The 16,934-nt window shown below is 39.3% G+C and overlaps 1 protein-coding gene across 1 annotated transcript in view; it reads right to left on the bottom strand.

The window, feature by feature from the left end:
• PDZRN4 (PDZ domain containing ring finger 4) overlaps positions 1-16,934 on the bottom strand; it is a 154,317-nt gene that overhangs the window by 18,597 nt on the left and 118,786 nt on the right. The window contains exons 4-5 of the mRNA XM_006167212.1: positions 5,736-5,834; positions 2,669-2,731 (exon numbers count right to left, since the gene is read on the bottom strand). Of these exons, the coding sequence (XP_006167274.1) occupies positions 2,669-2,731; positions 5,736-5,834 (162 nt within the window). The remainder of the gene's footprint in view (positions 1-2,668; positions 2,732-5,735; positions 5,835-16,934) is intronic.

Here is a 16,934-nt window from a genome sequence, read left to right as displayed (position 1 = left end):
CTGGGGGATGATTTCTCGCTTTCTGTCTCTATGTCTCTCTCTGTCTGTCTGGAGAGCGCATGCGCCTTATAGCAAAAACCTCTCCAAAAAAAAGAAAAAGAAAGAATAAAAAAAAAAAAAGAAAAGAAAAGAAAAAGGAGTTCTGTAGCATCTAGCTAGAGAGGGCAAAGGAAGACTATGATTTGGTGAATGTTGCCCTGAAGAGGGGAAAGAAGGAAGCTGAAGCTGGGGCAGACAACCCTCGGCTGTGAACCAGGGCACTCAGGCACCCCTTTATCATGACAGTGCTGCATCCTGACCATCTGCATAGGCTGCTGTCTTCCAAATGCAGCCATGGCATCTAGCCTATTTTTGAAGCCCTGGTTCTCAGAACATTGAATCCAAAGAAAAACTCTCCAGGAGTTCAAATCCAGCAAAGAGAAATGGGAGGTCTGGACCTGTCACCCTGGCTAAACATTTTATACAATGTTTAACAAAAGCTAAGTCTCTCAATTTGCAGTTGTAAATCAACAGGCACTCTCACCCCGAAAAGGGCCTCAGTCTTTATTCTGGGTTACTCTGGTCATAAGAGCTGGGGAGCTTCCATGTCTTCCAGCAAGCGCAGAGCCAGTCAAGGCAGGTTTAGAACAAATACTGGATTTAAATTATTCCTGATTTAGTTTAGAACTCTTTCCAGTCCCACATCCCCCCCCCACCGCCACCTCGTGACTGGCTTACCTTCTCTCTCCTTAAACTGAAAATGAATCAGTCTCTATGTTTTCACATTTCCATGTGGAGTAGAAAGCACATTCCATACACCTGACCCCAGAAACTCATTAGTAAATGCTGGAGACTTCTAGGTGTTGATGTAAAGAAGGGACACCTGGATCCACATTCACCTCATTTATTCTGGAAAAGGCAGCAATAATTGCTGCCGCTGCTGCTGTTAGTAACAACAGCCGTTAATGTTCATTAAGCACGTACTGAGCGCTGCGCTAACAATATTACATGTATAATCTCATTTAACCTTCACAACAATGACAGGCTCTTTCTGTTACAATTTCTCAAGATGAGGAAATGGGCTTAAATTGAAAAGAAGGTAAATGACGTGCCCAAGCAAATGGTGAAGCTGGAGGTTGAAGTCACGTAACGTCACTCCGGAGATTGTATCTTAACACTAATTATTAGCTAATAATTCTTTTATTTTCTTTTAACAATTTTTTTTTACCAGAGAGAGACAGAGAAAGGGAAAATTAGCAGAAATCATCCTCTGAGGGGATGGCCACATTGCAATCCCTTCTCCTTTCTCCTCTTAGGATTTTGGATATGCATGCACACACATCCGGTGTGCTTTTTGAAGCTGCCAGGTCCAGGACTCGAACCATGGTTAGCCATATGGGAGTCTAGCACCTTAACCATTATGCCACCTGATGGCCCTCATTAGCTAGTAATTCTTTTTTTTCTTTTTTTTTTTTTTTTGAGAGGTTTTTGCTATAGAGTGCGTGCACTCGCCAGAAAGACAGAGACAGAGAGACAGAAAGCGAAAATCACCCCCCAGGGGGATGGCCACGCCGCAATCCCTTCTCCTCCATTCTCCTCTCAGGATCTTGGGCACACACGCACAGGCGCCTGGCGTGAGTTTAAGCCACCGGGTCCGTGTCTCGAACCACAGTCGACTGAAGTCCAGCGACATAGCCATTACGCTAACTGCTGGTCCCGCATTAGCTAGTAATTCTTAATAAATGGTGCCATCCTACTTCACCATTATTATTTTTTTAATTTACGAGAAGGCATGTACACTCACCAGAGGGAGAGAGAAAATCCCCTCAATGGGGCATAATCATGCCACAATCCCTTTTCTCCATCTTACTGGGATTTTGGTCACACACATGCATCTGAACTGTTGTACAAGCTGCTAGGGCTGGGATGTGAACTGCTATCATCTATCTGGGATTTAGCTTCCTTACATACTGAGCTGTGGGGCAGGCCCCAGTGCTTGCCAGAGAGAGACAGAGAGAGATAGTGAGACAAAAAGTGAGAAAGCCCATCCCAGGAGGGATGGCCAGAATGCATTCCCTTCTCCCCCATTTCCCTCCTGGGATTTTGGGCATTGATGAGTTTCTAGGTGCCGGATCTGGGATTCAAACTTCAATCAACTGTCTGGGAACCCAGTGCCTTAACTACCATGCCACCTACTGTCCCGCAGCATCCTTACTTAAAAAAACAGAAAACAAAACAAAACAAAACCACCAAAAGCAAAAAAATTAAATGATAGTTCTTTCATTTTGTTTATATTAATATCCAAAAGCAAGATAAAATATTATTTTGAGAGAGTTTTTTTTTTTTTTTTTTTTTTTTTTTTTTTTTTTTTCACTAGATTTTTTTTTTTTTTGGTACAGGGCAATTGCACTTGCCAGAGAGAAAGAAAGACAGAAAGTGAGAAGTCATTCCCCCAGGAGGGATGGCCACACCGTAATCCCTTCTCCTCAGGATTTTGGGCATGCAAGCCCATGTGCCCAATGTGAGTTTTAAGCATTCAGGTTCAGGACTTGAACTGTGGTGGACTACGTAGGAGTCCAGCAATGTAATCATTACACCATCTGCTGGTCCTGACAAATGACTTTCTCTAATGTAAAATAAAAACTATATGAGACAGTAGGAAATTAAAGAAAAAAACTACACAACATACTTGTAAAATACGATCCCCTTCTCGAATCCGGCCATCTTTGGCAGCAATGCTGTTTGGATCTACCTGTAAGGGAGAGGACACACATCTTCAACTGGATATGCAATATTCCACCAACAATTCTAAAAACATGACTTCAAAATGTGTTTTTAAAAATCTGGTTAAAAATTCTCTATTGACTTAGGACACAGTGCATGTATATTTTTCTCTGTTAAACATCACTGATTCTGGGGGCCAGCATATGGCCTGTTACATGAATGGACTCCCGTGGTTTGAGTCTTGAACCCAGTGGCTTGACACTCACACCAGGTGTGTGTGTTTGCGTGCCCAAGATCCCAGGAGGAGAATGAAGGAGAAAGCATTGTGGTGTGGCTATCCCCCCAGGAGGGTGACTTCTCACATTCCCTCTCACTATCTCTGCCTTACTCTCTCTCTGGTGAGTGCAGGTGCCCTAAGGCCAAACCCCCTAAAAAAATCACTGATTCTGAAAATGTAAATAGACTATTTTAGACTTAGCAATAATGAAATTGGTCAGGACTAGAGAAGAACTTGATTGAAAAATCATTTTCCCTCCCTGTCCCTCCCTCTTTCACTCCATTTCTTTGTTCCATTTCCTTCCTTCTTTTTGCACGTTCATTCCCTCATTTCTGAATCCCAGCTGTCAGATACGGGTCTTCAGCTGATATGGGATGATGTTAATACTAGGATTCTCTGGACCCAAGAAATTTACTTTCTACTATGGTGATTTTTAAATACTGCCTTGCTGTCTTGGAAAAGCTGACAGCTATGCTGTAAGTCCATACTTATTAAAGGGATTTCTAGCTCCTGAGTATATTAATTTATAAAGAGATTTACAATCTTTATTGCTCAAGAAAAAAATCCTATCTATGCATGTTATTACTCGGCACTACTTTACATATAGGTTGAAGTATATTAACTATACATTATTTTAGAATAAATAGCTATACAGGCTCTTTAAGAACTTATCAACATTTTAATGGGTCAAACTTGAGTGATGACTTACAGTGCAATAGGGGTAATTCCACCTATCAGATTTCATGTGATGGCTTCAAGCCATTTATTTGGGTTTGTTTCAGCAAAGCCATTTTTCAAGCAAAGTATTTCAAGTGTAGCATGGTTTTGATCCATTCTATCCAGATGTTAAATATTACTTTATCGGGATGCCACCTGATAACTGAGACTTAAGTAACAAATCAAGAACAGAAGACACTACAATTACACTAAGAGGTATATGGAAAACCTTCCTTTCAGGTTCCTATGTTCAGTTCCTGTGGCTTTCTCATCCCTGAAAAGTGAAGTTCCAAATTTAACATATTTAAACAGTAAATAAAGACTTGTTAGAAGGAAATGAGAGATGATGAATCAATTGTTTCCCATGTAAAAGCCATCACAGTCTAAAACTTTGTCTTTAGTACTGTCATCAAACTGATATTAAACTTCTGCCTTTCGATTTCTGTACATATTACAAAAGATAATTCAGCAGGTCTTTCCTTATCCTTCCTCACCTTAATCAGAGGGATTATTGTAGCTGTACGTTTCACAGAAGTAAGTAAGCCAAATATTCTCTGGAGATTTTTCCACTGCAGGAGCCAGTCAGTGATAAAGAGTAATGTTTTACATTTGCAGAGCTGTGTAGTTTTCCAGATGCATTAATTACCTCATCTCCTCTATATTCTAAACAAAACTCTATTAAAAACAATGAGATAACCTATATTGTAGTTTTTAGTTGAAGAGCCTGGAGTTCAGTATATTACATAATATTTTCAAGATCATGGCCAAGAAAACATGGAGCAATATGGAATAGCAATTAGTATCAACTCTAACACCTGCATGTAGTTTACAGAAGTTAGACTGTATATGTACATACATAGTCTACACATATGTGCATGTGTGTATTTGTATACATATGTTCATTTGTATACATATATGTATATATAATAATAGATGTATTATTTAATATATGTAGTATAAAATACATTTACACATTACATAGATGCATGCAAATACGCCAATGTGCATGTGTATAGACTATGTATGTATATATACAGTCTAACTTCTGTAGAAGTGACTTACATTATACTATTTACTTACATATGTTATTTAATGTATGAAAGTTTTAATTGTATGCAGTATATGCAGTATATATAATGAAAGTACACCATATTACTTCTTTTTTTCCTGTTTTTTTTTTTTTTTGAGAGGTTTTTGCTATAGGGAGCAAGCGCTCGCCAGAAAGACAGAGAGAGACAGAGAGACAGAAAGCGAGAAATGCCCCCTCCGGGGGGTGGGGTACAGCCATGCTGCAATTCCTTCTCCTTCATTCTCCTTTTGGGATCTTGGGCACACATGCACATGCGCCCGGCATGAGTTTAAGCCACGGGGTCCAGGACTTGAACCACGGTTGACTATATGGGAGTCCAGCAACATAACCATTCCGCTAACTGCTGGTCCCACTGTCTTACTTCTCATAAAATGTTTTAGGGAGTTTTCAGAAATCACCTAGAGCCATAAAGTTTGTTTCAGACTCTCAATCAACACCAAAGATAACACACATTTAAGTATCTCACTTGAAAGTGATTAAAGGGTCGAATAAAACAAACCAAAAATAGATGCACTCCTTCAGGATTCAAATTTATCAAGCCTATCAGCAGAATAAAAGATGTGAATATTAATTTAAACAATTAGCTAATGCTGTTGTTACCAGAACTAATAAAAGACACAGTGGACTGGAAGGACAAATGTTTTGGATCAAAAACTTTGCTTGACTTCCTGTGTTCTTTAGGGAATTTATTCAAATTTAGACAATGTTACCACTTTTGCACTTTTCCTTGCTGGAATTATGTGGTGAAAGCATTCACATTAAACAAGCTGATAATAATTACATTACTTGGGCAGCATAATTTACTTTTCTTAATTGAAACTGACACGTATTGGAAGAAGGCCAGTTCTTCACATTCAAGCCTCTGAAAGAAGGATTTTCTCACTGAGTCATTTCACTCCATTCCTCCCAGTCTCCCTCCCCTAAAGTGCCCTCCCCGGCATCTCTCACCTCACTGACATAAATGCCAGTGTCTTCTTCATCATCTGTTCGGTAACAGACTGTCAGGCCCAGCTTCTCTTGGCTGCTAACACGACACAACTCGACCTCCTGAGGAAAAAACGCGCACGGAACTTTTAGCTCAGAGAGAAACCCTACAGCAGAATAGGCCCCCGTTGATATATTCTAGGCCATCCTGGGAAGTTTTCATTAGTATTGTCTAACTTTTAAATGAACTTTTGCTACCAAAATCAGAATTTACCTTCAACCTGTATTTCTGTACTATCATATCAACATTTTGCTTTTCATTGTAAAGTTGAAGATATACAATTTTTGAATCAAATAAAAAACTTAGAATTCCTTAAAATTCACAATAAACTATAAATCAAATATGCATAAATCAATAAGGCTAAATTAATAAAATGAGAATGTCAAAATATATAGCATAATGTTCATAAAAACACTGAAAGTGATTGTTTTTATATATTTTTTCAAAAAAGGAAATAAGTTCAAATTAAAAAGAAAAAGACTAGGCTGAACTTCTTCCACCAATTCTTCATTTGCGTTCTATACAATATGATAAGCCAGTATTTTGTATAGGTCAAGCCAAGGTTGTTTATTATTTTGTAGAAATTCTTGCCTTTGGAAGGAAGTGGGTTTGTCCAGGTTAAAGGGAGAGACATCGAAAGTCATGTGGGGAAGAGGCAGTGGTAAATGAACAAGAAAATACATTTACTGAAACACATGGCTCAGGGGCTAGAAATGTCAGTCCTTAGGTAATGTATATTGGATCTATTTCCTGATTTATGTTCAGTAAAATAACAATAAATTTCCGTGTATTTCAGTTTTGTATAATGAAATGGGCTCTCACGACTTTCAGAAGCAGAGGACTTCAGGATAAATCACACAGTTCCAAGCATTAAAACACAAATTGATGCGCTGACCATGGAGACCCTGTTCTTGTTGGTGGCGAATGTTAAGTCTCTCAGGTCAATGACCAGATGAAGAAGGACAAAGTATATTTGACTTGGGAGTGAAGTCTGGAGAAATTTCTAGAACTCAGCCTCCATAGTTGGGAATCTGTCTGTCTTCTGTCTTGCATAATGCTCTTTTTCCAGTGCCTAGAACAGGTATAGTCTCAGTGAGGGCACCCAGTAAAAGCTACCTGAAGGCCGATGACTTTATTTCAAAATCTCCGCTAGTGCACAGAGGTTTTTGTAAAACAAGAATTAAGTAGTCTTCCCTCTGTTTGGAAATGCGTGTATGAGAAAAAAAGGATTATAGTGTTTGTAAACAACAGAGGGCCATGGCAAATGTTGTGTTCTCCCAAATTCATTTAGTGAAGTTTTACCCCTCAAGGTGATGGTATTAGCAAGTAGGGCCTTTAGGAGATGATTATGTCATAAGAGCTGAGCCCTCATGAATACAACTAGGGGTCTTATAGAAGGGGCCCCAGAAAGCTAGATTTCCTTTCCATCATGTGAGTATATAGCATGATATCACCATCTACTAGGAAGTGGGCCCTCACTGGCCCCTCAGCCTTCCAGCACCTTAATCTTGGACTTCTCAAGCTCCAGAACTGTCAGAAATAAGTTTCTGTTGTTTCTAAGCGACCCAGGTTATGGTATTTTGTTATAGTAGTTTGAATAGACTAAGATGTAGCATACCTATTTAACTGTCTAAAATCTGAAATAGTTACCGCACTGAACAAAGAAAAGTTTACTTTGACCACAAGAATATTTCCAAGAATGCTGTTATATTTGAAGAAATATTCTCCCTTTTAATTTCATATTTCAGTGAGGTCCTGTCACTGGATAATAACCATTTTTTAAGAAATGATATGCTATAGACTATGGGTATATCCTTAGTAAGGGGATTTGCTTTCATAAACTCCAGCGACCAATAATTTCACAGCTAATAGCCAAAAACACTAAATTCAAATTCTCTATCCTGAGACAAGTAATACAAATTGGGGAAATACATAAAGCTATGAAGTATTCTGATTTTCTGATAGGTGAGCAAAGATGCTTTAAATTACAGAACAGTGATTAAAAAGGCTATGGTGCATGCTGAACGATAATGGAAAACTGCTGAAAAATCCTTTCACCTAGATGAAGAATAGGTGATAGAGCCAAGATTTGGCACCAGAAACAAAAATGTGCACGCCATGTAAGGATCTTTGCAAAACTGGCAATAATTAATGCCTCCAGAGGGAAAGAATACTTAACTAAAACTGTAACATTAGGAAGGAGTTAACAGCAACAGGGAGCTTCAATTATAACACCAAGGTGTACAGTTAAGAAGTAAAGAAACTTGTGATTCCTAAGAGACCCCTAAGGAAACCCAAACACTCCATAAAGAACTGAGATGGGGACTTGTCAATCAAGAGAAATGAGGGCCTGCAGTCAACGCTGAAATCCCATCCAAGCTTTACCCAATACTGGGGAAGACATTTTCAAAGGAGAACATTTTTTTTTTTTTTGAGAGGTTTTTGCTATAGGGCATGTGTGCTCACCAGACAGGCAGAGAGAGACAGAGAGACAGAAAGCAAGAAATCACCCCCCGGGGAGGATGGCCACACCGCAATCCCTTCTCCTCCATTCTCCTCTCGGGATCTTGGGCACGCACGCATGAGTTTAAACCACCATGTCTGGGACTCAAACCATGGTCGACTATGTGGGAGTCCAGCGACATAGCCATTAGGCTAACTGCTGGTTCCAAGGAGAACATTTTTTTCAAGTGTTTTTTTTACATCCTTATTGCTGTGTCTCAAGATGGTGTTTGTTTAGAGACTATATATTAAACTGTTTTGGAACAAAATGGAATAAATCAATTAAAACGAAAAGGCAGAATACATTTGTACAGCTTCAATGCCATAAATCAATACATCTACCCACAAAGGAAAAGAGATAGAGATCCTAAGGTCCAATAGCTTTTTAGTATCTTCATTATGTGGGAACTAAGCAAAACTGTGAAACAGATTTCAGAGTTAGCTACCTAATCTTTGTTTTCAATAATCCCTCTTTCAAGACACTGAGCACCCTTCTATTTGCTCTTACCTACCAGGAGTCCCTGAGGTCTGATTATGTTAGGTTTGCTATTTTGCCTATCTCCTAGTGAAATCTGGTATGTGGTGCAGTTTTCCATTCTCTCATGGCTCGCTCTTGAGACATAAAGATAACTGATAAATAAATATCCCTTAACGGGATCATCATTAATAATTACTCAAATTGTGACCTACTCAGGGTTTGGGTCACACTGAGAAAGGCTAAAACTCAAAACCTTAACTCAAAGTACTGAGCTTATGGTGTTAAAACCTCTGGCACTTAAGGAGACCCATGGGAGATTTTTCAGATCCCACAAACTACCTAACACCAGTCCCAAGGGTGTGAACTTGTGATTCTTTCTTTGGTTGAGAATGTCTCAGACACTATATATTTTGGATGGTACACAGAAGCATGTATTTTAGAATCAAAGTTCCTTTAATTCTAGGACAAAATAACTTCCAAGCAGCTACCTGTAGGCCATTTTGTTTGTAAGAGGGAAAAGTGACTTGGTAAAGACTCTGATTACCTGAAAGGAGTTTTCCAGCACAGGTGTAATTAAGTATTCCTTTCACAGTGTGCCCACAAGCCTCTGACTTCTGAAGAAACAGCCTCCTGGTAGTAGAGAATGTTTTCCCTAACAACTTTTATACCTTTCCCTCCGTCACTAGGAAACTGTTTGATGAAAAACATTAAAGTGAACTGCTACATCTGTGCATTTTCTCCAAGGAGACACTGCGCGGGCCTATAGAAATCAAAGCCAAGCCTGCGTGGACAGCAGGGCTAACCATCCACAGGTCATTTGTGACAGGAGTGGACTCATCACTTCACACACTTGGTGAAACCTCATTCATTTTGCCTCAAACATGTTTTAAGATGTTATGTTCTGGGAAAGCGTATAAAATATCATCAAAAAAAATCAAATTGTGGTATCTAATCCTGTGAGAAATTATTATATGTAGATCGAGGGTGGTGTAGTGGGTTAAAGTTCATAAAGCTTGCTGTGAAATAGCTTTCTTTTTTTGGAGAGGTTTTTGCTACAGGGCGTGTGCGCTTGCCAGCCAGACAGAGAGAGACAGAGAGACAGAAAACAAGAATCAAACCCCTCCCCCCTTGCCAAGGGGGATGGCCACGCCGCAATCCCTTCTCCTCCATTCTCCTCTTGGGATCTTGGACACACAGGCACATGCACCTGGCTTGAGTTTAAGCCACCGGGTCTGGGACTCGAACCACGGTCGACCACGTGGGAGTCCAGAGACATAGCCATTACACTAACTGCTGGTCCCTGAAATAGCTTTCTAATCATGGAATGAGAAGAATTTTTTTTAACGTAAGTTGGTTGCACTATAGTGCTGTGACATTTTCATATATATATTTTTTTTCTTTGAGAGGTTTTCGCTACAGGGGGCGTGCACTTGCTAGAAAGACAGAGAGAGACAGAGAGACAGAAAGTGAGAAATCACCCCCAGGGGGGATGGTCACACTGCAATCCCTTCTCCTCCATTCTCCTCTCGGGATCTTGGGCACGCATGCACACGCACCCGGCATGAGTTTAAGCCACCGGGTCCGGGACGCGAACCACTATCGACTACATGGGAGTCCAGCGACATAGCCATTATGCTAACTGCTGGTCCTGAAATGTTCGTATTTTTATGATTGAGTTCAGGGAGAAACAAGGGCCTTGGAGAAAAAGGAAAACATAAACTTTTGCTTTCTAGATAGCACTCTAGATGATGGAGGAAGAAACAGGTTTAAATTACTACAGTGGTTTTCTGAGCAAAACTCTTGTCCAGTTCTAAATAATATTAAGGCCCATGCAGTGCAGTTTTTCCTCTGAGCAAGAAAGTTCAAGAGGTAGTCAACACTACTCAAGTCTGAAGAAGAACCCAAGCAAGACAGGATGGTCATTTATCAGCTGACAGTAAGGGGAGAGGGAGGTCTATTGCATCCATATGTTTATGGGTTTTTTTTATATTTTTTATTTATCAGACAACACACCCACCTTTACAAAAGCTTAGTTTTAATTGTTTTACATTTTGTAATGCTGATTAGTAATTAATGAAATGCTGTGCTTAGCTATTCCAACCATTATAAAAAATGAATCAAATAGGAAATATGAACATTTTAAGTCTCACAGCTGACAAGTGTACACAGACTACTATAAAAAATATTGCAAGGGCCAGCAGGTGGTATGGTGGTTGAGGCAATGGATTCCAACATGGCTGACCATAGGTCAAGTCCTGGAACCAGTGGCTTAGAAGTTGTGCCCGGTGCACATGTGCGTGTGTGTGCATGCCCAAAATTCTGAGGTGAAAATGGAAGACAAGGGATTGCATATGGCCATCTCTCCTGTGTGTTGGGGGTGATTTCTCACTTTTTTTCTCTCTGTCTCTCTCCAGTGAGCGCATGGACGCTATGGCAAAAAATCAAAAAAAAAAAAAAAAAGGAAGAAAAAAATTACTTCAGTATCATTATCTCCCAGGTAATGGAAACCAGGTATAATCCGTGTAAGAAATACAAAACCCCTGGACTACTCAGATCCTTATGACAATAGCATATCAGTCTTGCACACCCAACTCTAAAGACTGTTCAGAACAAGTTGTTGCAACTAGTAACTAAAACACATTTTCAAGGCAGACATACAAGCTTAAGGTTGTGTCTTTTCACTAACATCCTTAATCCCACCTCCTGTTCATCTACTTATTTTTCCTTGGTATTATTGTGAAATATGGACAGCTTTTAACCTCCAATTTCCTATTATAAGAATTAAATACTTTCTGGATTCTTTGGAAAAATAGAGCACACACATTTTTCTAACACAAGTAGGCTGCTTCCCATTTTTCTAACACAAGTAGGCTGTGAATCACCTTAGGAAGTCATAAATCACCCATTTCTAGTGAATATGATACCTTAGCAAAGAAAAACTATTAATTTTGTCTAGACCGTTAACTGAGGGGAGGAAACGAATTCACAATGCTGGCAATCGATAGTTGATGTCATGAATCCTAGACCAGGAATAGAAACGGAAATGTAAAATCAAAGTTAAGTAAGAAGTGATCTATAGATGATGTATATTACATCTGCTTTAACAATTAGGAAAACCAGGTGACTGCATGGAAACCCATCCTGAAATGAGATCCCCCCAGTCACACTGTCTAAAACAAAGAACAAAGACGTGTGAGGATACCAGGTAGGTTTGCATCAGGTAAGAATTTTCTTCTCTCTATTTTGCTTGCTGTATCTTTTAAGAAAACTTCAGTTACTTTTACATATTAGCATCAAGTAGTTCACCTTGGAAAGAATCCAGAAATCCTAGGTTTACCATAGTTGACCTTTGAGTTTTGAGGGACATTGAGATAATCGTTTATTAGCTTTTTAGTGACGTTGCAAACTGTCCACAGCCATCTGTGACTGGGCTTCGTGACTTGTATGCTAGTTCTTAGATCTTAGGGGATCTCCATCAAAAACAGTTTAATGTTCCATAAGTAACATGGAGGAAAGACTATTCATAACATGTCATTTCCATAGTTGCATTTATATACCATTGATTGATTGACTGTTTTGCACTTGCCAGAGAGACAGAAAGCAAGAACTCACACCCTAGGGGGGATGGCCACACCACATTCCCTTCTCCTTCATTCTCCTTTTGGAATTTTGGGCATGCATGCATAAGTTCCCAGTGTGAGTTTTAAGCCACAGGGTCTGGGACTCAAACTGCTGTCAACTATATGGGAGTACAGCAACGTAACCTTAATGCCATCTGCTGGTCCTATAGTTGCTTTACTTTTAAAATAATAATTTTAAGCACTCCACTCTAATCAGCTCAGGCTTGCTTGAATTTTCACTCCAGCACTTTTGCCTTCTTGCTAGACATTGAACTTGCTGACCATTCCACTTTTCATTACCCATATTTCCTTTATGTCCTCACCTCTCCTATTCAGTTTAGAATCCACAGTTGGGCATAATTACTTTTTGTGCACATCCACAACTCCCTTGGTCTCTTTCTTCATTGTAGCACCCAGCAAAAGGTTGACTGTGTTTAAGCCCAAATATTCACATCCCTATATCGCCAACTAAGCAGTGGCATGGCCAGTCCTGGACAGCACACACCACAACCACATTGACTGCCTTCACTGTGAGTTCATTACTAGGTATCTCAAATGGGCAGTCAGTGCTGTCTCAAATCACATTACACTTTCCTTGTAAAGTTGTTTTTCTACCATCTAACAAAACAAGGAAGATAGAAGATGAAAGGAAAACTAAGGCTATATTTCTTCCTCTTTTTTCAAATTCCTATCATCAACTGCCTACTCTTAGTTGACAACCTCCCCTCACAGTTCACTGGACACTAGTGAATTATTATGACTTCCACTTTCCACTCACTAGAACTGGTATTTCACATCTCTTCTCTGCAACTCTGCTGTGGTTCCTTCTTGCTCCTCATGCTGAGCCAATCTTCCTGCTCCATACTCACAGAGGGAAAGAAGCCATGAAATGTATCTTCCCTACCCTCAGTATATCCAACAACATGCATCTGTGTCTACCCTCTAGGTTGTCTTCTTGTTACAATGAAAAAGCCCTAATCCTATAAACAGCACGCCTCCACTCATGGCTCCTTAAACCATCCTTTTTTTTTTTTTTATTTTTCCAGGCTCTGGGGGAATTAATTATTATTTAATTAGAAATGCTGTACTTTATTAGGTTGATTTTTTAAAAAAGTTTTTACTAGGGGATGTTTGAGAGTTTTTGGAAAGTGGAACTAAAGTATAGAGGGGGACCAGCAAATGGCGAAACGGTTATGTCACTGGACTCCCACATAGTCAACTGTGGTTCAAGTCCCAGGCCCTGTGACTTAAAACTCACACTAGGCATGTGTGTGTGCATGCTCAAAATCTCAAGAGGAAAATGGAGGAGAACGGATTGCAATGTGGCCATTGCCCCCTGAGGTGTGTGTGTGTGTGTGTGTGTGTGTGTGTGTGTGTGATTTCTTACTTTCTGTCTCTCTGTCTTTCTGGTGAGTACACGTACGCTAAGGCAAAAATCTCTCTCTCTAAAAAAAAAGAAGAGTATAGATTTATTTTGGAGCAATAAACTTTGAAATCCATGCATAATCTTAAAATCTGTGCTTCCCATGAACTTTCAAAGTCCTCTCATACTATTCTAAAAGCAAGTCATCTTCAGGTATGTTTATTATTAAATTCCACAAGTCTTAGATATAGAACAAAGACATTTGGCTCCAGGAGGATGGTACCTTGTCTTGTTGTTCTTTGCATTCCCTTTACCACACTTGACCTTAGGTAAAAAGCTGCATTTCCAGCACCAGCAGAGTGCAGGGAATTTATGAAAAGCTCCACATGCATTTTTTGGCGGAGTTAGTACTGCAGTGAGGTTGGGTGCAGGGCTCAACTTCCTTTGCTGTATTTGTACTACAATATAATTGTATTAATTAAGTATAGTATGTTCACAAAATATCAAATAATAGATATGACTTCATCACTTATAATCTCTGCCAATAAGAAAAGTAATCAAAGAATGAACTGTAAAAATAAAGCAAAATTATCTGTGCCTTACTCATTCTAAGAATTCCTCTAGTAGAGTCAACTACGACTTATTCACTTCACTCACTTGACATATTCTTAGCACTCACTATGTGCTATGGACCACATTTAGCTTTTGGAAATGTCTTATGTATCAAACATTGCACCAAATATTTAATGAGTAATATCACATTTAATTTTTATAAAATCTGATAGGGTAATATGGTGCAGAGTAGTTAGTTCTGACCTCACCAGTATTCACTCACTGTCTTTTAGGGAACATGACCCCCAGTTTCTTTTGCACAATTATGCCTTCTTCTTTCCTAGTCTGCATTTGTTTTAGACTGATTCCAGCTGCAGGGGTGAGCATGTGACTAGATATTAGTCAACGAATGTATTTATTTCCCTAGCTAGAGTGTAATCATTTTAAGAATAGCGATTGATCCAGTTCAAGGATGCTTAGGGAAGCATTAAGAGATACTGGGGGTAGGTTAGGGCCCATTTATAAAGGGTCTCATATCCGAAGTCTGGGCAGAAAAGTGAGAGAGAGATCATTATGCAAAATTTGTGGCCTTCCATCTTAGATAATCCACAAATTAGGACTATTGAGAGAAAGCAAGGACTTATTTTTCTAGTCTTCAACTGAGGCAGAAGCATAAATGTTTTCTCTTTATTTTTAATGTTGAGTATACTTTTAGAAAATTAAATGTAGTTATAAGATAATGTGTTATAATTTATTTTTTAGAATTATTTGGGAGGGGATTTTAGAAACGATCTAACTTGCTCTCCATCTTTTACACCCGGAAGTGACTTACCCATATCTCTCCGTTATTTAGCAGCAGAGCTAAGAGTAAAATCCAGGCATCTAAACTTATACTTGATTGCTATTTTTTACTGTTATCTTGTTGGCTCTTGTATTAGGGGTCTCTAATTTAGAGTTCATGAAACATGTACATTTCCAAAAAAAAACCTGTGCTTAGATTTCAAAATGTTTTTTGGATCAACATAAACTTGTAGTGTAATTCCATTTTTTTCCACGAACATTTTGAAATCCTCTTGAATTGTTCACCTGGAATGGGGGGGCTGATGGTGCAGGAAAGGATGTGTGTTGAAGATGGCAGAATCTCTAAACAATATGAGATGCTTAAGGAAGCATGCAACATGGGTTGAAAGTGTGGAGGCAGAAACAAAGTTGGAAATCTAATGTTTGCTATAATGCCCACTGAATCAGGGTGATGCAGATTGGATCCTTAGGACAATAAGGCTTGAGAAAAGCCTTTTTATTTTTTCAGTACTCTTTCCATCTTTACTGGCTATAGCAAATTACAAAAGAAGAGCATGCCAAATTGTTATACAAAAGTACTGTCCATTCCCTGAGAGGCTCAAACACCTATTGTCATTTTGATAGTCCTGCCTGTCACCTGGTCCTGCTGGTTTTATTGTGTCTCCACTCTCAGCATTTGTAAGCCCTCTTTTTCTTTGAATTACTGAAAATAGCTTTTTTCAAAGGAAAGTGTTAACAACATTTCTTTGATATTAGCTATGTGCTTTCTGCAAAGTAAACAGTCCAAAGGGACAGGGCCACCCTTTGTGTTGTGGTCCCTCTGATTGGATGATTGCATGTCTTGGTTACACTCGCCATTATGCTTTGAGCTGGCCATGTTTTCAGTAAAGGATAGCAGCTAAAGAGATACCATGTGTGGTTTGACATGCTGTTTTATACTAAAAGAAATTGTTTTGAAGAGGTAGACATTCATTTGAGAAAGGCAAAAAATATCTATTATCTAAATATAAGGGCAACTAGAGACAATCTATAGCTACTAGGTGGCACAGCGAACACTGCGGGGATAAAGTCAAAGTTGGCAAAGTCACAAAATGATCCACAGAAGCACCTTCAAGGAGATTTAGCAAATTAGGGCTGAAGTAGATGATCAGTGTCTACTTTGTGTGACAATCTAATGTGGTAAGAGTTATTATTGCTTTATCTAGTGGGAAACAATGCTGTTGGTAGCCTACATTTTGGAATAGTGGAAATCCTGTTAAATAGTTGGCACAGCAGTGGAGATACTACTCATTCCTTGAGAGGTAGGTTGGATGGGTAAGGACAAACGGACAGAGAAGGTAGAATGAAGGGTTATAGGACTGCAGTCCAAGATAAACACAAGAAGAAGCATAGTTAGCCTATTAGGACTAAAAGACTGCTCTAGAGTGTATAGAGCTTGGAAGAAGGTAGATTCATTGTGAACTTGGACAAAAATTAAAGACAAAAAAGAATCTGTAGCATATTAACAAAAACTATTTTTTTTTGAGAGGTTTTTGCTATAGGGCACGTGAACTTGCCAGAAAGACAGACAGAGACAGAGAGACAGAAAGCGCGAAATCAGCCCCCCACCCCAGGGGGGATGGCCACACTGCAACCCCTTCTCCATTCTCCTCTTGGGGATCTTGGACACGCATGTACATGTGCCCAGCATGAGTTTAAGCCACCGGGTCTGGGACTTGAACTGCAGTGGGCTACATGGGAGTCCAGAGACATTAGCTATTATGCTAACTACTGGTCCCACAAAAACTACTTTTTGAACTTGAATGCAAATGTTAAATCTGAATTTATCAAACAGGAGTATTCCATT

Source organism: Tupaia chinensis, unplaced genomic scaffold, assembly GCF_000334495.1.
Source record: "Tupaia chinensis unplaced genomic scaffold, TupChi_1.0 Scaffold144624_1, whole genome shotgun sequence".
Classification (NCBI taxonomy): Eukaryota; Metazoa; Chordata; class Mammalia; order Scandentia; family Tupaiidae; genus Tupaia; species Tupaia belangeri.
The sequence above is the reverse complement of the archived record's forward strand: the minus strand, read 5'-3'. Positions and strand labels throughout refer to the sequence as shown.